The sequence below is a fragment of the Quercus suber genome, unplaced genomic scaffold (genome assembly GCF_002906115.3).
Source record: "Quercus suber isolate HL8 unplaced genomic scaffold, Cork oak 2.0 scaffold_768, whole genome shotgun sequence".
Classification (NCBI taxonomy): Eukaryota; Viridiplantae; Streptophyta; class Magnoliopsida; order Fagales; family Fagaceae; genus Quercus; species Quercus suber.
In genome coordinates this window covers 256,169-272,178 of record NW_027070204.1, presented here as the reverse complement: position 1 = coordinate 272,178, position 16,010 = coordinate 256,169, and the positions used below count along the sequence as shown (strand labels likewise).

Sequence of the window (16,010 nt, the reverse complement as noted above, 5' to 3'; positions counted from 1 at the left end):
TTTTATTATTATCTAGATATGTGCATTTTTTTTTTATAGATTTTTCTTATTATCTATTTGTTGGATTTCTTGAGTCAATTTATAAATTATTTTAAGAAGGAAGCCAAGTATATAAATTTCAAAACTAAAATTAAAATTCTTTTTGTTAATATACAAACTAGAATATTTATTTTCAATAGTTGGGGGACCATGGGCCCCCTCCGCCCTTGAGTAATTCCGTCTCGGTAATTTATTGGTGTAGAGTTATGGCCATAAATATTATTTAATTGTACTAGTGTACTAAATTGCATTGTCAACAGTGAATAGAAGAGACAAGTGGTGTCAACATCATCAAATCTTGATCATAGCTGTGCAATTTGATTGAAAGAAACTCAAGAGTTAAAAGAAAATGTGGAAGCTCAAGATAGCTGAGGGTGGCAATGACCCTTACATCTTCAGCACAAACAACTTTGTGGGAAGGCAGATATGGGAATTTGACCCTGAGGCTGGTAGTCCAGAAGAACGAGCTGAGGTTGAAAATGACCCTTACATCTTCAGCACAAACAACTTTGTGGGAAGGCAGATATGGGAATTTGACCCTGAGGCTGGTAGTCCAGAAGAACGAGCTGAGGTTGAAAAGGCTCGTCAAAATTTCTACAAGAACCGCTACCAGATCAAGCCTAGTGGCGACCTACTTTGGCGAAAGCAGGTACCTCTTAATCTCTACAGTCTTACCTTTCATATCCATATTATTCCTCAAGTACGTCCGTAGTAAACTGTATAAATACTATTATTCTTTTATTCCTCTCTTTTTTATTACTATTATTTCTGCTTAATTTCAGATGGGGTGGCAGATTTGAAAGCCCTCCAATTATGTATTTATTTATAGGTTACATACCTTCGATTTAATATATACTATTGACAAATTCTACAAAGTTATTTCTTTTGATTACTTTTCTGTAATTGTCCACTATATATATGAGGGCTCAAGATTTGTACTCTAGATTTTTTTCTTTTTTAAGAAAAATCTACCCGCTATAAAAGTGGTATATTTATAACTTTCAATTATACCCAACCCAAGAGCTTGTAACTCAATTGACATATTTTTGTGCTTCCCAAAAATATGTCTAGGATTCAAGTTTTCCTCTCCTTATTATGATTGTTAGAATATCAATTTTAGGTTTTATGTTGTGATCTAATGCACCCAAAATATGAAAGATGGTCCAAGTTGGAATCCGAAGGCTAAACGAAGCAAATACTGCAATAATTCCTTAACAATCACTTAATTATATGGTCTTGCACTTGTGCCTTTGTGTAAGAATTTCATCATTTCTTCTCTTGTGTGTGTGCTTCTCAAAAAAAGAAAACAATATTGATAAAAGAAATTATTTGTGTGGTTTACGGGTGGTCGGCTTCGACATCATTAAAAGAATATTACATAAAAAGTGTTTACAATATATATATATATATATGAAATAGATTTAGTTTTAAGCGGTTATTTAGTGTCTTAAAAAAAAAAAACGATAAATAAAAATATTACATTTCAAAAAAGTTCGGAACTTCGGATTGCCATAACTGCATGCTACAGCAGTTTTACTGTTCCTAATTAATAGTAATTAATCTTCCTTTCCCCCTAAGCCAATTTTGCTGTTCACACTTTACTGCCTTTGCCCTGTTTTTTTTTAATGCTTAGTTACTCCTTTGTCAGTCAATATGCCCCTACTCTACAAGCATTTAATACTTCTAGAGTGATTATCGTGTTAAGGGTACACAATAATAAGTAAATTTTTCGATTGATATTTGTTAGTGAGTGTCTTAAATGAATAAGTCAAGGAATAATTAATATTAATTTATGAAACATAGTGAAACCTGTATGAACCACAATGACACCTGTTTGAAATACTTTTTTCAATAATTCATTAGTTTACACCCGTAACTTAATAATTTAAGTTTGCATACACTTTTCATTAATGGCAAGTGATGACTTCGTTTGAGATAACATGTATCTAAATTGATGATCTTTGTTAATATCATTATGTAGAGCCACAACCACCACATGGTAACAACCAACCTACTTTTTTTTTAACTAACAACCAACCTACTAATTATAAGTTACATTGGAGTATTAATCAAGGTTTTCAAACCCAAACCAGACCGGGCAGTCTGACCGGGTTAATCGGGAACCGATTTAGAATCCAAGTACAGTCAAATATGTAGCTGGAGCCTAACCACTCAGCCAAGCTTGCAAGTTGGTGCTAAAAAAAAAAAATAATAATAAAATACTTGAAGTAAACTTAGTGCAATTTTTTTTTTTCTTAAAAACAACTTAACACAATTCTATTCTACTTAATTAAATTATCCATCTCTTACAAGGAATATAAAAAAAAAATTATAATTAAAATCCTTCAAAGATATTCAACTTTTCTTCAAAAATTGATCATAAATTTTAATATTTCCATGGTTATTATTTTATTTTATTAACTTTCTTATTTAATTATTAAATATATTCTTGAAAATCATTAAATTTCTCTCACATATATAGATATATTAGTCAATTTTGCTAGTTGTATAAATTTAATATTTATATTTAGGCTTTAATTAATTATTAAATTAAGTATGACATTATCACGGTTCAACCTCGGTTGGACCTCAAAAACCTTGAATCTCTCCCTTTTACGATTCAAAGAATAGTCCGAGTTTGAAAACCTTGATATTAATTAGACTATCATGATAGTGATATGTATCTACTTTTAGTCGTATGTTTCTATTCTGACAAATAAAGCCAAGTCTTTATAAATTGGGAAATGTGAATGAATGCTTTTAGAATAATGGTTAACAATTCATTTAAAAAAAGTTTTTATGGGAAAAAAAAAACAATTAATGTTTTAACAATTTTTTTCATTTTTCATAAAAGTTGTATCAAAATATTTCTCAAATAGATTGTTAACCATTGTTTTAAGAACATTCGTTAACATAACCCAAAATTATAGGTCATGTTAATTAATGTTCTTAAAACAATTATATCGCCAATTTTTTTTTTTTTATAAAAAATTTATTAAAATATGTCTTAAATTAATTACCTTTGGACACACGTTAACTTTCTCGTATATTAATTAAACTATCATGATAGTGATATGTATCCACTTTTAGTCGTATGTTTTTATTTTGACAAATAAAGCCAAGTCTTTATAAATTGGGAAATGTTAACAAATGCTTTTAGAGCAATGATTAACAATTCATTTAATTAAAGAAAGCTTTTATGTAAAAAGAAAAAAAAATTAATTTTTTGATCATTTTTTACATTTTTCATAAAAGTAGTATCAAAACATTTCTCAAATGAATTGTTAACCATTGTCTTGAGAACATTCGTTAACATAAACCAAAATTATAGGTCATGTTAATGAATGTTCTTAAAACAATTATATCACCAATTTTTTTTTTTATAAAAAGTTTATTAAAATATTTCCTAAATTAATTACCTTTGGACACCCGTTAACTTTCTCGTAATTTTATAACACTCTTGGAAATCTCACCTTAAACAAACCAAAAAAAAAGAAAGTACTATGCTAGAAATGTGGGGTGTGAACGTTACGTTTACTTTGCATTACATCTTTTGACTTTGTATTTTTTTTTTTTTTTTTTTTTTAAGTTGGGGCATTGTTAATTTACTTTTTGTATTGGAGATTATTCGGATAAATAATAAAATATAACATTAAAAACAATTCGAGTAATAGGCATATGAATACTTTCAATTTATGGGCAAAGATAAATTCCATATCGTTATCACTATCCTGATTTTGCCTTATTGATTGAATGTTCCTTTTAAAATTATAATGTGTGCGTGTATATATCTATATATATATATATATATATTTTATATATAAACTGTGTCTTAAATATCGTGGACAAACCTAGGATTTTGAGTTAAGGGGATCAGAGTATAAGTAAAAAAATCATGAAATTTCAACTATTTTCTAACCAAATTTATTATTATTATTATTATTATTATTATTATAAGGACACAAATTTATCCAAAGCCCAATAAGATTTGGACAATGGCCCAATAAGCCCACAACAATAGATTTGTTAGAGAGTGAGTTTAACACTAAACGTTCAATGAGTTAAAGGTAAATCACAATAGGTTAGTTAGTATTATAATGACTAAGATGAACAAGTTGAAAAGAAAAACACTCTTCGGCCAAGTCCAAGAATGGTATGTTCTTATATTTATCTCTCAGACTTATACAAATATTCAGGTTCTTGGTTACAAAGTGGTTTCTTTCCTCTCTTTTTTTCATCCCCCCTTCTGTAATGGAATCCTTTCCCTTTTATACTCCTTCTCCTTTCATCCTAGTCTTCCACTTGTTGATCAAATAACTAATCTTCTTGATACTTGTCCCATTAGAACTTTCTTAAAATCTTTGTGAGTAGCAGTACAGCTAGAGGTCACTATTCAGGCATTACCCCCACATTAAATTTTTTTTTTTTTTTTTTTTTTTTTTTTTTTTTTTTTTTTTTTTTTTTTTTTTTTTTTTTTTTTTTTTTTTTTTTTTAAGTTGGGGCATTGTTAATTTACTTTTTGTATTGGAGATTATTCGGATAAATAATAAAATATAACATTAAAAACAATTCGAGTAATAGGGATATGAATACTTTCAATTTATGGGCAAAGATAAATTCCATATCGTTATCACTATCCTGATTTTGCCTTATTGATTGAATGTTCCTTTTAAAATTACAATGTGTGCGTGTATATATCTATATATTTATATATATAAACTGTGTCTTAAATATCGTGGACAAACCTAGAATTTTGAGTTAAGGGGATCAGAGTATAAGTAAAAAAATCATGAAATTTCAACTATTTTCTAACCAAATTTATTATTATTATTATTATTATAAGGACACAAATTTATCCAAAGCCCAATAAGATTTGGACATTGGCCCAATAAGCCCACAACAATAGATTTGTTAGAGAGTGAGTTTAACACTAAACGTTCAATGAGTTAAAGGTAAATCACAATAGGTTAGTTAGTATTATAATGACTAAGATGAACAAGTTGAAAAGAAAAACACTCTTCGGCCAAGTCCAAGAATGGTATGTTCTTATATTTATCTCTCAGACTTATACAAATATTCAGGTTCTTGGTTACAAAGTGGTTTCTTTCCTCTCTTTTTTTCATCCCCCCTTCTGTAATGGAATCATTTCCCTTTTATACTCCTTCTTCTCCTTTCATCCTAGTCTTCCACTTGTTGATCAAATAACTAATCTTCTTGATACTTGTCCCATTAGAACTTTCTTAAAATCTTTGTGAGTAGCAGTACAGCTAGAAGTCACTATTCAGACATCACCCCCACATTAATGCAGCCAATTGGTTAGGTGCAGAGTATTCAATATGGTGATAGCAGCTTTTTTCCCACCTAGATCCGTCCCTGATTAGACCAAGATATCTTACCCAATTGTCACGTATACTATTTTTAATTATAGTTGTACTATTAACTTCAAATAACCTCTGTGATTATGTATGAATGTATGTACATTTAATATATGTGTGTGTGAATATATATATATCTATATATATATATTGGTTCACTTTTTTCCCTCTCTCTAAATTCCTTGATGTATGAGTGGCTGAGTTTTAATTTTGAGTGAAAAAAAGATGTATTATTTTTTTGAAGTAATATGATTCTTATTTGCTATATGACTTACAATGACAGGACAATTTTTTTATATGAAAAGAATGATTTAAATTTTTAGCAATATCATGTAAAACTTGTATTATGGGAAAATTGTTTTAGGGTAGAACGATTTTTCTTTTATGTACGCTAGGTTTTCTTTACTCTCAAACCTTCTGTTTAAATGTCGTATCTAAGTACATGAAAAGCTTTAATATAATTTACTTTGAGTGAGTCTCTATTACCGTGGTTTTTTTTTTTTTTTTACTACTATATATGTTATTATTTGATTTTAATTTAAATATTTAATTTTATTATTTATATTTTTTTTTTTTTTTACTATATATATGTTATTATTTGATTTTAATTTAAATATTTAATTTTATTATTTATAATTCTTGCTTAAACCATGCATTGCACAAGCATAATACTAATTATTCAAATTTTTGGAATTAATAAGATTCCAAAAAAAGGCTTTAGATATCCAATAGATATCAGTTTGAAGGCATAGGGGTCTAAAAACACTGAACTAATTAGCTTTGTAGCCACTTGCAACTTACTACTTGTTACTAAAATTAACAATAAAACTACAGACATAACAAAAATTCACAACGTTCTCAAATTAGCATACCACTTTACACATGCATCTACCACAATTTGCAATAATTGTTTTTCAATAGCCCCTTTAATTATGAGGTGGTAGGCCAAATTAGAAATGTTGTAAAATTTCATAAATTTTTGTTGTGGTTCTAGAAAGAATTATAATTAAAGCAATCAAAAGATGTTAGATTGGTAGGTGTCATAGGTAAGCTAAAATGTACGAGTTACAGCCTAATTTTTTATGAACCTAGGTGGGTAGAAGTGAAACTCATGATCATGGACACGTCAATAATGTGAAACTCTGAGAAAGAAAGAAAGAAAGAATAAATACGTTTTACTGTTTAAGCAAACTTCTTGTCCTTTTTTTTTTCCAGGGCTAATTAATTGGTTTGAGAAAAATCATAATTCCCATTCGCTCATGTCTCCCGTTGGTACAACTACAAACTACAAATTATAAATTAATAACAAGGCTTCATTAAAAACCATATATCATATTATACTTTTAGTAGACCCGTGCATTGCGCAGTTTTTGTCAAATTCTATCCAAATCGGTCTAATTCAGTCCACTTGGTCCATCTTGATCCATTTCGGTCCATTTGGTCAAATTCATTCTATTTAGTCTACTCAGTCCATTGGGCTTAGTTTGGTCAATTACCGTCCAGTTCGGTCCATATCAGACCATTGGGTCTAATTTGGCACATTCGGTCCAATTTAGTATATTTCGGACTAGTTCGGATCACTTTATTCCATTTTTGTCAGTTTGGCCCAATTTAGCGCTTAGGTGATTTTTTTTGTTTAGATGCAAAACAGATCTTGAGTTTATGATAATGTGGCTGCTATTTTATTTCAAATCCTAGAACGTAGGTTAGATAAGAACAAAAGAGCCCTATATATATATATATATTAAAATTGTTAATAAAATGTAAAATCAAATAGGACAATTTTAATTTTATTTTAAAAACACACTTAAATTCTACTATGTTTATCAAAATATTATCAAAAAGGTTGTGTGTTTTGTTAAAACACTAACAATAGTATTTATTTTTAAATGGAAAAAAACTAATAGTAGTTGATAAGAACAAATAAACTGTTTGTTCTTTATCTAAAAAATTTGGTGTAGCTATTTTGTGCAACCACGATTTCTAGACTCAAATTTTATTATATAGTTTATGATTATTATAATCTATTATAATGTTTGATTTTTAATAATAATTTGAGCTTCTACAATATAAATCTGTTACATACGTAATTTGGACCCATAAAATATGAATGATGTGACAAATTTTGTTCTGGCACTCACAATTAACCACTTAAGGTTATATTCCTAAAACTGTTGATTTCTTAATATTAGTCTATACCCCATATATTGTCATTTCATTATCATATGCTCTCATTGTGCAATAAATATATTATTGTTGGCACTGTCACGTGATGCCTCCAGAAAAATTTTATCTTCAAAATAAATAAAAAGAGGTTTTCAAGAATTTGTTGGAAAATGTAAATTTTTAGAAAATATAGGAGTTGTCACTTATTGTATATTTGTTTAAGGGAAGACAAAAATAAAAAATAAATAAAATAAAATAAAAACCATTTCACTTAATTGTCTCGATGAGTAAGGAAATAAATCTTGGTTCACTAAGGATGATGAGTTTGGGAAATAGGTTTATATTCTGGAAAGAGTAAATTGCAAATTACACCCCTGAAGTTTGGGATTGACTGGATTTTACACTCCAAAATTTTAGAAACTTGATTTCACACCCTGAAGTTTGGTTCCGTTAGTAATTCACCCCCAACGGTTAGTTTCTACTATTAAGTGACACATCATCATGCTAATGTGTTTTATTTTTGTCAAATCAACCCCAAAACTATGACGTTTCAGTGATGACCAAGTGAAGAGCTAGCATAATCAAAACTGCATAGTTTCATGCCTAAACACACACACACACACACACACATATATATATATATATATTTTGTGACAAAGTTTCAAACCTATTTTTTTTTTTTTTTTTTTTTTTGAGAGAAAACTTTAGGTCTAAACCTAAAACACGTTACTCTGGCTTAAACGACGACATTTAAATTAAAAAACAAAAACCAGAACCCCACGATCTGTCTGCAAACCATTGGCTGTGTGAACCCAGGCAATCTCGTGGTGTACAATGCAGCAATGGTTACTCTAATACTAATACGAATTGGCAACCCACAAACTTCTCTGACATTCTAGTTGACTTCTTTCAGAAGTCCCTTGTTGTCTCTTCTGTTGGCGCCTTCCACTGCGCCCAACAGCTATCATTGAATACTAGCCATAAACTAGTACTATAATCATCTTCAATTCCCATGTTATTAAATTGACTTTCAACCTTAATTTTTGTTTCCTTAATATATTTTGTTGGAAACCAAACACTTTTTAACTAATTCTCTCCATACTCTTGCTGGGTTCACAATAATTTCTTAGGTTTAAAGTTGATTTAATTAATTTGAAAAAATTTGAATATTTTTTTTTGGTAACCATAAAATTGGAATTAGGTTCTTTCGAGCATGGCTGAAAGAGGATGGGGAACAATTCTCTTCACGGGCTATTCAGCTTACTAAGTTGGTTAACAGATTGTGGGGTTATGTTTCAATTTTTATTTTTTTATTTTTTAGAGTTTAGCTTGAATGCTATCATTTAAGCTATAGAAATATGTTTTACGTTTAGGCCCGAAACTACGTAGTTTTGATTGTGTTAGCTTGGTCATCACTGAAACAACGTAGTTTTGGAGCTGCTTTGGCAAAAATAAAACACACCAACATAATGATGTGTCACTTAACAACATAAATTAACCGTGAGGGTAAATTGCTAACAGAACCAAACTTAAGGGTGCAAAATCAAGTTTCTGAAACTTTGGGGTATAAAATCCAATCATCCCCAAACTTCAGAGTGTAATTTGCAATTTACCATTCTGGAAAAGTGTGAGGTACCTATGTGTTTAATCAATTATTTAATGGATACTTTTATTTTCCTAAATTTATTTCAACAATGCAAACAAGTGTAGGTATAATAATTTAAAAAAAAAAAAAAAACATGATCTATTAATATCTAAAAGTTAGAGTGTAGCATTTATTGTTGTTACGTTCATTTGGTCCATTTTGAACATGCTCGAGAATAAATTGGGTGTCATGTTACATGGATTTTTACCTTGTAAAAATAGATCTCTTTTGTATTCATTCATATCATTTTCTGCATTTTTAATCTTTTGTATAGTGGAGAAATGTTATTTAATGCAAAAAATTTTGCATCACACAAGTTAGTGACTAGTAACAATAATAATTGCAAGTGATAATTTTATTGCGCAAAACTTTTTTTTTTTTTTTTTTTTTTGTAAAATACTATTCTAATTCCTAAACTTTACCAAAAGTTTATTTTTCATCCCTCACATTTAAAAGTTCATTTTCCCCCTAAATTATTGAAAAGTTTATTTTTCATCCCAGAATTATTGACAATATTTTACTTTTAGTCCTTCAACTTAAATTTCTTTTTCATCCCTTCTTTTTTCATCCCTATTTTTGTCTTTAAACTATTAAAAAAACTCTTTACAAAATTTTAAAGATGAAAAAAAATAACTTTTAAAATTTACAAACAAAAATAATTTTTTGGTAAAGTTTACCAAAATAGTGTTTTTACCAATTTTTTAGGATTACGTAAAGCATGTTAAATAGCACATTTTTTTGAAGGAAAATAGCAACATTTATTTTATCTTGACTTTATGTTAAAAAATTATTAAACTATATTAAAGGAAAATGGACTTGTTCTATCTAAACTAGCCCACCTTAGGAATTTTCTTTTGAAGTTGGTCCAAATTCTTCTTCTTTAGTTCAACCCGTTACAACTTACAAATAACCTAAAGCATTTCCTCTAAGAAAAAAAAAAAAAAAAAAAAAAAAAAAAAAAAAAAAAAAAAAAAAAGCCTAAAGCCTTATCAATACTTGAGTGGATCCACGTTGGGTTCAATGGTTACGAATGACTGATATGAAAAATTAACTTTTTAAATAAAAGTGAGAACTTTGGGCAAGAAATAAGATAGGAATTTCGGATCTTTTTGAAATTGATAAATCGGAAAAAATATAAAAACTTCAACCACAAATGATAAATAACAAATTTTGTGATTAATGATTCATTTAAGCTAGAAATTACCATTAGACATGTAGTTTGACTAGCATCTCTTGGTATTTCTAATGAAAATATTCATGATTCAAATCTCCACTACTTTGAACTATCAAATTATCCAAAACAAAGAAGAAGAGGGATTAAATCATAAATAAAAGTAAAGTTAAAAAACAAATATAAGACAAAAAATGAGAAAAAAAATATTGGAGAGTCTAGCCCAATCATTTAATTTGTTCATTGTTAGGGGATGCAGACATGAGAAGGTACGTATCATCATTAATTGAGAATAAAATAGGGTGTTTGCAATTATATATTATTAAAATATCAAATTTAAATGGTCAATAGGATTTGGTATTCTTTTGCAGTTAGGATTTGGTCAAAAAATTTATAGGTTCAACTTTTTCTCTTTGCTTTATTTTTTTAAAAATGATTATAATCAATGTCTAGACCATATAGGAAGTTAAATTTGATGTTGGAACCAGTGCACACCTGTCCCCAATGCCTTAGTTTTGTGCATGCAGCATCAGATTAAAAGGTGGCATATAGTAGTAAAATATGTGTCTACAATTTATATTATTGTAATGAAGAGGCTGGATCTATAAATGCGATTTTGGCTGGTTGATATAGGAAATTAAATTCTATAGTATTAGTAGGTAATGATATTGGTCTCTCTTGTGGGTACATTGTAATCTATAAAGTCTCAAAATTTTTGATGATATTTAATTATATATTAGGCTTACTAACGCTTCATAAATTTGTTGACACTAATGTCATTCTTATTCTTTTTTCTTTTTTTTTTGTCAAAATGGTTGCAGTTTTTGAGGGAGAGAAATTTCAAACAAACAATCACTCCAATTAAGATTGAGGATGGGCAAGAAATCACATATGAAAATGCCACAACTACATTGAAGAGGGCTGTCCATTTCTATTCAACCTTGCAAGCTAGTGATGGTCATTGGCCAGCTGAAAATGCTGGCCCATTGTTCTTCCTTCCACCCTTGGTGAGTTTCATCATTAAATAGCATCATTGTGATCAATACTTCATGAAACACAAACTATTGTCGCATACTTATTTACAAAGAATACATTAGTAAAGCTTTCCTTTTTTTTTTTTTTTTTTTTTTTTTTAATGTATACCACTGAAACATATAAGATTGATTTTAAAGTGAATAATACAATTGTTTTCAATATAATGTGAAATTGGATTATGAGATGCCTGACTGTGACTTCTTATGGTTTTCAAAAAATGCAGGTATTTTGTATGTATATTACAGGACATCTTAATACTGTATTTTCTGCTGAGTATCAAAAAGAAATCCTTCGATATATATATTACCATCAGGTACATATTTTTGGAAGCTTTACAAGTTAATCGTAATGACAAAATTAGAGCTTCAGCTAAATTTCTTACCTACCTTTTTCTTTTAGTTCAATCTTTCCTATATAACAACAATTTTGTAAATTTTTTATATTATTAGAATGAAGATGGTGGTTGGGGACTTCACATAGAGGGCCATAGCACCATGTTTTGCACGGCTTTCAACTATATTTGCATGCGTATGCTTGGGGAAGGACCTGATGGAGGTCAGGACAATGCTTGTGCAAGAGCACGAAAATGGATCCTTGATCATGGTGGTGTTACACACATTCCTTCTTGGGGAAAGACCTGGCTTTCGGTATGGCCATGTTCAGTATAGACTTATATAATAAAAATAATTTGTGATGTAAATGAAAATCTAATCATATTTCTTTTTACCAAATTGGAAATCGAATGTTCCTTTATTGTAGATACTTGGTTTGTTTGAATGGATTGGAAGCAATCCAATGCCACCAGAATTTTGGATCCTTCCTTCATTTCTTCCCATGCATCCAGGTTTGTATAATGTCTGTTTACAACTTCTATTTGAATCTGTCACCTCTACTTGAAGCTTTTACTACAGAGGTTTTACCTTATTTTATTTTTTAAGTTCATAATAAAACTTGCAACATTCTGAATTTCTATTTTACTAATAGCTTATCAATTGCTTTGTCCATAAAATGTAGCCAAAATGTTGTGCTACTGCAGGATGGTGTACATGCCTATGTCATACCTATATGGGAAAAGGTTTGTTGGCCCTATTACATCCCTCATTCTTCAATTGAGGGAAGAACTCTACACAAAGCCATATAATGAAGTTAACTGGAAGAGTGTGCGTCATCTATGCGCAAAAGTGAGTTTATCTTAATTTTCTTATTTTGGTCAATTTTTGTTCCTTGGTATATATGCTTTTTAGTATTTCCTGCAATGCATTGATTATGCAAAACTATTATTACAGGAGGATAACTACTATCCACATCCATTGATACAAGATTTGCTTTGGGATAGCCTATACATATTCACTGAGCCTCTTCTCACTCATTGGCCATTTAACAAGTTTGTTAGAGAGAAGGCTCTTCAAGTAACAATGAAGCACATTCATTATGAAGATGAGAACAGTCGATACATTACCATTGGTTGTGTGGAAAAGGTAATGTAACTTTACAATTAAGAAAAAACAATGGTGAGCTTCTACTTAGGCTATAAAACAGTATACCAAATACCATACGCATTGAGCAGGTTCTATGTATGCTTGCTTGTTGGGTTGAAGATCCAAATGGACATTATTTCAAGAAGCATCTTGCTAGGATCCCAGATTACATATGGGTTGCTGAAGATGGAATAAAGATGCAGGTTAGTACTCATATTTAACAAAATAATTATAGAATCTTTTGTGTCTGTTAAAGATTACATTTCACTTTATATTGAATTGTGAATGAAAACATCCCCTAAAATGGTTTTCTTTTTAGGGTTGGTTTTGGACACCAGTACATTCATTTAAATTTTTGAATAAGCCCAATCTTTGGTTTTCTAGTTTTAAATTTGAGTGCTGATGTACCTTGCAAGAAAAGAAGGGATTGCTGATTTTGATATATCCTGTTTTATTTGTATGCAGAGTTTTGGTAGTCAAGTGTGGGATACTGGTTTTTCCATTCAAGCCTTACTTGCAAGTAATCTATTAGATGAAATTGGACCTACACTCATGAGAGGACATGACTTCCTAAAGAGATCTCAGGTTTGATTTTCAATTCTTATAGCATTTGTTCACCATTAAAAGCATACATTTGACAATTTTGCTTTTACCAAAAAAAAAAAAAAAAAGGAAATACTATATTTATTCAATCTAGTGATTCCATTTTCCCTTAAAAATTTAAAAGGTCATGGACAATCCTTCTGGTGACTTCAGAAGCATGCACCGTCACATTTCTAAAGGATCATGGACTTTCTCTGATCAAGATCATGGATGGCAAGTTTCTGATTGCACTGCGGAAGGTTTGAAGGTAATTGTTTAAATGATTCGATGAAGTAAAGTATTGCACCTCTTCCATAATCACTGTGTTCCTCCCCAAATTCTTCTCTATTTCACAGTGTTGCTTGCTTTTCTCAAAGATGCCCCCAGATATTGTTGGTGAGAAAATGAAACCAGAGCGATTCTATGATTCTATAAATGTCATACTTTCTCTACAGGTGAGGCTAAACTTTGCTGCTGTATCTTAGTTATACTTATTTCGCACATCTAGGCATCAATGGGAAATCTAGACTGCACTTGGTTTTACTGTCAAACTAAAACTAGTCAATTACAAGAAAATAATTTATGCAAAGCTGATGGTGTTGTTTTCTATAGCTTCTTCTCCTGAACTGTTTGCAATTCCAGTAGCTAGCTACCAGCCTACCACCATTACCTTATATTAATATGATAAACTCTTATAGGCTTTTGAAACTCACTTTGAAGGGACCGTTTATATATATATATATATATATTTATTTCTATTGCAATGTTTATTTCTAAGTATTTGAATTTGTTCATATCAATAAGCTCTATTCTATGGCTTAATGTAGAGTAAAAGTGGTGGTTTACCAGCTTGGGAGCCTGCAAGAGCTGCAAAGTGGTTGGAAGTAAGTAACTGAGTATATTGAAATGGCCTTAAAGTTCTTTTGAAAATGCTTTAGTATCAACTTGTGCCCAAAATTAATGGAATGCTCTTTTTCTATTCTCCCTTCAGCTACTAAATCCTGTAGAATTCTTCGCGAATACTATTATTGAGCATGAGTATGTTGAATGCACCGCATCAGCAATCCAAGCTTTAGTTTTGTTTAAAAAATTATACCCTAAGCATAGGATGGAAGAGATTGAAAACTTCATTAAAAATGCTGTAAACTACCTTGAAGACATACAAATGCCAGATGGTTCATGGTTTGTACCTCAACTGGTTTATTAGATATGTTTGAAACGACTTTTGATTATACAAAGGAGTATTAGAGAAGATCGATTACATGATAAAGCATTTTGATAGGTATGGAAATTGGGGAGTTTGCTTCACTTATGGTTCGTGGTTTGCACTTGGAGGTCTGGCTGCTGTTGGCAAGACTTACGAAAATTGTCTCACTATGCGCAAAGGAGTTGACTTTCTACTCAAAATACAGAGAGATAATGGTGGCTGGGGAGAGAGCTATCTTTCTTGCCCAAAGAAGGTAAATGTCTCAACATGGAATGTGCTTTGAGCTTCTTTGATAAATTTTCATAATATCTTTGATTCGATCACTATTGAAAGCAGTTCAAGCACCTTTAATAACACACCCCATTTTGTTTCCCAAATTGTTATTAAGGGAAGAATCTTTGTCAATGAAGTTACTGTTTTTTCTAAACATGAGATTTAGTGGATGCTACATAAATTATGCAGGAATTTGTACCTTTGGAAGGAAACAGATCAAATTTGGTGCAAACTGCATGGGCAATGATGGGTCTTATTCATGCTGGACAAGTAAGTTGTTAGTTTAAAAAATCTAGCATTATACATACTATCTATTCTTATGTTTTTCTTTCATAATTCTATATCAAAACCTTTTGTAATAGGCTGAAAGAGACCCAACACCTCTTCACCGTGCGGCAAAGCTGATAATCAATTCTCAAATAGAAGATGGTGATTTTCCTCAACAGGTATCTCCTTGTAATTAACAAAGCTTCCAAAAATCAAAAGGAAAAAGATAATGTTTTTTAAAAAAGAAGAAGAAGATTGACATGAAGATAGTTTTCTTTCTTGCACTATGAATTAAGAACACGGGTCTAAAACTAGCTTGTGACACTAGGTGATTGAAGCAAGAATTTTTTTATCAAAGAGGGAAGAGGAGAAAGACAAAGTAACAAACTATGGAAATATGTTATGCTTGAATTTTACTGACTGCGTTTTTAACCATTTATATAATTCTCTTATGGAAGGAAATCACTGGAGCCTTCATGCAGAACTGCATGTTACACTATGCAGCATACAGAAATATATATCCGTTGTGGGCTCTCGCTGAATACCGCAAGCGTGTCCCATTGCCATCTAGAATCACTTGAGTGAAGCAGTGAATTCTGTAGTTCAAGTAATATATGAATGACGCAGAAATAAAACCTAGTTTTTAATTCTCTTGCTATTCTGGGATTTAGAAGTTCATAATATTATTCGGCAGATTTGGATTCCTATAAGCACTCATGTGGTACTACTTGAAGGAATATCTATGCAATAATGATATAGACACAACCTTTTC

General features: G+C 30.3%; 1 protein-coding gene across 1 annotated transcript; it reads left to right on the top strand.

Moving 5' to 3' along the window:
* The first annotated feature begins 365 nt into the window (after nt 1–365).
* LOC112029584 (beta-amyrin synthase) lies at nt 366–16,010 on the top strand. Its single transcript, XM_065767051.1, has 18 exons — nt 366–511; nt 611–688; nt 11,218–11,403; nt 11,655–11,744; nt 11,881–12,078; nt 12,191–12,275; nt 12,446–12,612; nt 12,718–12,909; nt 12,999–13,112; nt 13,375–13,494; nt 13,637–13,759; nt 13,848–13,946; nt 14,319–14,375; nt 14,483–14,673; nt 14,774–14,951; nt 15,161–15,241; nt 15,334–15,417; nt 15,697–16,010. The coding sequence occupies exons 1-18, from the start codon at nt 389–391 to the stop codon at nt 15,817–15,819; spliced, it is 2,289 nt and encodes a 762-aa protein (XP_065623123.1). The 5' UTR covers nt 366–388; the 3' UTR covers nt 15,820–16,010.

Excerpts from the sequence above, each read along its gene's own strand:
- LOC112029584 (XM_065767051.1), top strand. The coding sequence starts at position 389 with ATGTGGAAGCTCAAGATAGCTGAGGGTGGCAATGACCCTTACATCTTC. Across the intron at positions 512-610 it reads GTCCAGAAGAACGAGCTGAG|GTTGAAAAGGCTCGTCAAAA; the intron begins GTTGAAAATGAC and ends GAACGAGCTGAG. Across the intron at positions 14,952-15,160 it reads ATCTTTCTTGCCCAAAGAAG|GAATTTGTACCTTTGGAAGG; the intron begins GTAAATGTCTCA and ends TAAATTATGCAG.